The sequence below is a fragment of the Chrysochloris asiatica genome, unplaced genomic scaffold, assembly GCF_000296735.1.
Source record: "Chrysochloris asiatica unplaced genomic scaffold, ChrAsi1.0 scaffold00048, whole genome shotgun sequence".
In the NCBI taxonomy this organism is placed as follows: domain Eukaryota; kingdom Metazoa; phylum Chordata; class Mammalia; order Afrosoricida; family Chrysochloridae; genus Chrysochloris; species Chrysochloris asiatica.
This window is the reverse complement of record NW_006408566.1, coordinates 13170376-13174649: the sequence shown is the minus strand read 5'-3', so window position 1 is coordinate 13174649 and position 4274 is coordinate 13170376. Positions and strand designations below refer to the sequence as shown.

At 38.0% G+C, this 4274-nt stretch overlaps 1 protein-coding gene across 1 annotated transcript in view; it reads left to right on the top strand.

Moving 5' to 3' along the window:
• ATG4C (autophagy related 4C, cysteine peptidase) overlaps nt 1-4274 on the top strand; it is a 105094-nt gene that overhangs the window by 41308 nt on the left and 59512 nt on the right. The window contains exon 6 of the mRNA XM_006862469.1: nt 2456-2592. Within this exon, the coding sequence (XP_006862531.1) occupies nt 2456-2592 (137 nt within the window). The remainder of the gene's footprint in view (nt 1-2455; nt 2593-4274) is intronic.

Here is a 4274-nt window from a genome sequence, read left to right as displayed (position 1 = left end):
GGTTCACAGGAGTCTATTGAATGTGGTACGGCTTAGCTTGCTGCTTCATTGCTGGTTTTCCCTCACTTCCCCTTATCTCGGTGACCAACGTGGTCACCAGTTAGAGTGCATGTCTGCTCGTGTATTCCCATTGAATCTTAGTCTTGGAAGGGGGTTTGCCCTGAGGGGACCCGATGTCTTGATGTCTCCTGGGCGAGCAACTTGCTTGTTCTTGTAGGAATCAGTCCAACTGCCATTATTGTTTTGTATTTTTCCTGTCGGTCTTTCTTTCAAGAAATATCTTCTATTTTTGTAGCTGCTCCAGGCTGGTCTGCTTGTCCTTTCAAGTGGAAATTTCCCACCTCAGAAGATTATGGGTGAGGTTCAGGTTTTCACCTATGGTTTTATGTAATGCAGAGGCTCCAAAGGAAGCCTCCTTCACTGGGCATGTTGTAGCCCCATTTTAGGTATTCCAATCAGTTATAGGCAGAAGATGGACTGACAAGCTTTCTATGGTGATATTTCTGGCTATTCCTTTCTCTCCCCTTCAAGTGTCTATTTTATAATGGTATGCAAGGGAAACCGAGATTCAAAAGACAGCCAAGCCTCTTAACGTTCTATTTGTTTTTAACCCAAACCTTCAAATCCTTTATTTCTATCACAGCTTACATTTAATCTATTAGAAAAGCCTTAGTTTATCTTTTGTCTGTGTGGATAGACAGGGTTGCTATGAGTCCAAACTGACTTGACCACACATAACAGCAACCTTTGTTCAAGAACTCCTGATGTGGTACTGTAGGATCAGCACTGGACTGTGAACTACAAGATTGACAGTTCAGATCCACCAGCTGCTCCTTGGAAATGCTGTTCAGGGTCACTATGAGTCGGAACTGACTTGACTTAACGGCACTTAACAACAACAAATCTTTATTCAAGCCACTGTTATTGCTGGGTTCCTGCTATGACTTTCTTAAGGTTTTTTTTTTTTTGTGCTTCAAACTTGCCCTTACAATCTGTTGTGACACAAACTAGAGTGTTAAGTATAGATCAACCCTGGTCACTCCTTTGCTATAAATGTTTTCAGTGGCTTCTGGTCTAACTCAAAAATGTAAGTCTTTAGTGACTTCAAGAGACATTATTAACACTTCTGATTTATGTTCTTTCTGGTGGGAGGCTGTAGGATAAGCACTGGAATGTAAGGTCAGTTTGAACTACAAAGTTGGTTCAAACTCACTAGTGGGTCCTCAAAATCCTATAGAGGGTCACAAGGAGTCAGACAAAGGCACTTAATAACAGCAACTCCTCCAACCTGTAACTTTATCTTCTGACCTTTTTTCTTACTATTTACCTCTTCCTTATTCCCTTCCCTTCAGAGAATACTGACCTGTATTTCTTTTGGCTGTGTTTCTGCCTCCGGGCATTTGTACTTGCTGATGTTCTTTGGGAAATGCTCTTTTCCCAGATATCTACATTGATTGTTTTCTTTCCTTGTTGTTGTTGTTGTTATTATGTGCCTTGGAGTACGTTCCAACTCATAGTGACCCTGTATAGGGTTTCCGAGGCTGTAAATCTTTACGGGAGCAGAAAGCCTCATCTTTCTCCCACAGAATCTCTGGTAGTTTCGAACTGCTGAGTTTGTGGTTCGCAGCCCGATTTGTAACCACTACACAACCCGAGCTCCACCTTCTTATAAGGCTTTCCCTGATCACCTTATTTTAAATTCTTCTCCCCAGACTTTCCTATCTCTCTCTCTTTCTTTGTTTTTCTTCAAAGTGCCTATCACTAACTGACATCTTGTTTGTTGTTGTTATTTGCAATCGAGTAGGTTCCGACTCATAGTGACCCTGTACAGGGTTTCCCAGGCTGTAAATTTTTACGGGATCAAAAAGCCTCATCTTTCTCCCACAGAATAGCTGGTAGTTTCAAACTGCTGACCCTGAGGTTCGCAGCCTGATTTGTAACCACTACGCTACCAGAGCTCCCTAAACATATTGTTTAGTTTAATTAATTTATTGTTGTCTGTGTCCCCCCCATTTAGAGTTTATGCTTTGTGAAGGCAGAGATTTCTTTTGTTTAGAGGGTGTTATGAATTGAGCTACTACCTAACAAGATCCAGCAGTTCGAATTTACCAGCCTTTTTGTGGAAGAAAGAAGAAGCTTTCTGCTCCCTAAAGATTCATAGCCTCGGAAACCTATACAGGGTCTACATGAGTCAAAACTGACTCAATAGCATCCCCACCACCATCAGCCAGTGTCTAGCACATAGTAGCATTTGCTGAATGAATAAGTGAGGTTTATATTAGTAATTTATTTAGGCCTTGAAAGAAATGTCAGACATAAGATGACTGACTTATGTGTCTGTGTGTGTGAGGACTGGAGAGAATGGGGAGAGGAAGAAGGGGGTAAAACTAGGATAAAAATATTTTTGAAAATCACTTTTATAAAATTTAATCTGTGTTCATTATGTTTTTCTCAGTTTACAATTCTGATGTAACTGATAAACAATGCGCTGCCATGGCCTCTGAAAATCCAGACGACAAAGCTGTTATTATTCTAGTTCCTGTTAGACTTGGTGGAGAAAGAACCAATGTTGACTACTTAGAGTTTGTGAAGGTATGAAATAAGAGATGAGTCTTTTTTAAAAGGCAATACTCATAAGAAAAAGAAGGTTTACAGTCTTTTTTTCTCTTAAATGGATAGTGATGATCTTAAACTCATAAAGTCTGACAGATTTTTAATTTCAATATTATGAAAGACGTAATTGAAGAGCATAGTGTTTTATGAGAAAATGAAGTCTTTATCTTTGTAGTTTATCAGGGGACACAGATGGTATCATCATAATCTACAGTATAGTTAACATTTTTTATTGTCCTTATTTGTGATTTTTAAATGTTCTGTTGTTTATTCATAGAAACCTCATTGAACTATCTCAAGGTAATTATTAAATCAGTCTTACTTTTCTATTATTCCTGTATTATCTCTTTTCTTAATTTGTTTTGTGTCCCACCATAGTGTCAATAGATGCTATAATGATAACTTGAGAGAATTGATGAATACAGTATAGTTCAGGTTGAAGGAAGATGCTGATTGTCACAACTGTCTTTATTAGTGTAGAGGAATCCAACTTTATTACTGTACTGGAATCCAATTTTTGTATATTGATTTTGTACCTTGCAACTTTGCTAAATCTGTCAGTGAGTTTCAATAATGCTGAGTCTTTGGGATTTGCTACGTATAATATCATATCATCTGCAAATAGTTTTACTTTTTCGTTGCCAATTTGCATGGCTTTAATTTCCCTTTCTTGCCTTGTAGCTCTGGCTAAGACTTCTTACATAAAATTGAATGTTGTTGTTAAGTGCCGTCGAGTTGGTTCCAACCCATAATGACCCTGTATAGGGTTTCCAAGGAGTAGCTGGTGAGCTTTAACTGCTGACCTTGCAGTTCAAACAGCTTTGCAGTCTGGCGCATTAACCCACAGCGTTACCAAGAGTCCTAATATTGAATAGGAGTGATGATAATAGGAATGCTTAACTGGTTCCTGTTCACAAGGGGAATGCTTGTAGTTTCTCTCCATTGAGAGTAATGGTGGCTGTTGGATTTGTATATATGCCCTTAATTATGTTGAGGAATTTTCCTTCTATTCCTGTTTTGTTGAGTTAAAAATTTTTTTTTTTCTTTTTTAGGAATGGGTGTTAGATTTTATCAAATGCTTTTTTGTATCCGTTGATATGATCCATATGGATTTTTTTCTTTGTTTTATTTATGTGGTAGATTGCATTGATTGTTTTTAAAATATTGAACCTTCCTTGCATCCTTGCTATGAATCTCACTTTGTCATGACGTATTTTTTGTAGTTGTCATGCTGCTGAATTCTATTGACTTGGGATTTTGTTGAGAAATTTTACATCTATGTTCATGAAGAATTTTGTTTTATAATTTCCTTCTTTTGTGATGTCTTTGCCTGGTTTTGGTATGAAGGTTAATCTCACTTCATAAAATGAATTAGAGTTTTCTGTCCTTGTATGTTCTGGAATAGTTTGAATAGAATTGGTATCAGCTCTTTTCTGAAAATTTGGTAGAATTCACCCATAAAGCCATTGGGGCCTGGACTTTTTTGTTGTTGTTGTTGATGATGTTGTTGTCAAGTGCCATCAAGTCGGTTCTGACTCATAGCAACTCTGTATAAGGTTTCTGAGGAGCAGATGGTGGATCTGAACTGAGGAGCAACTGGTAGGCTTGAACTGCCATTCAGAGCTGAATAATTTATTTTTTTGTGGATCTGTTCAAGTTTT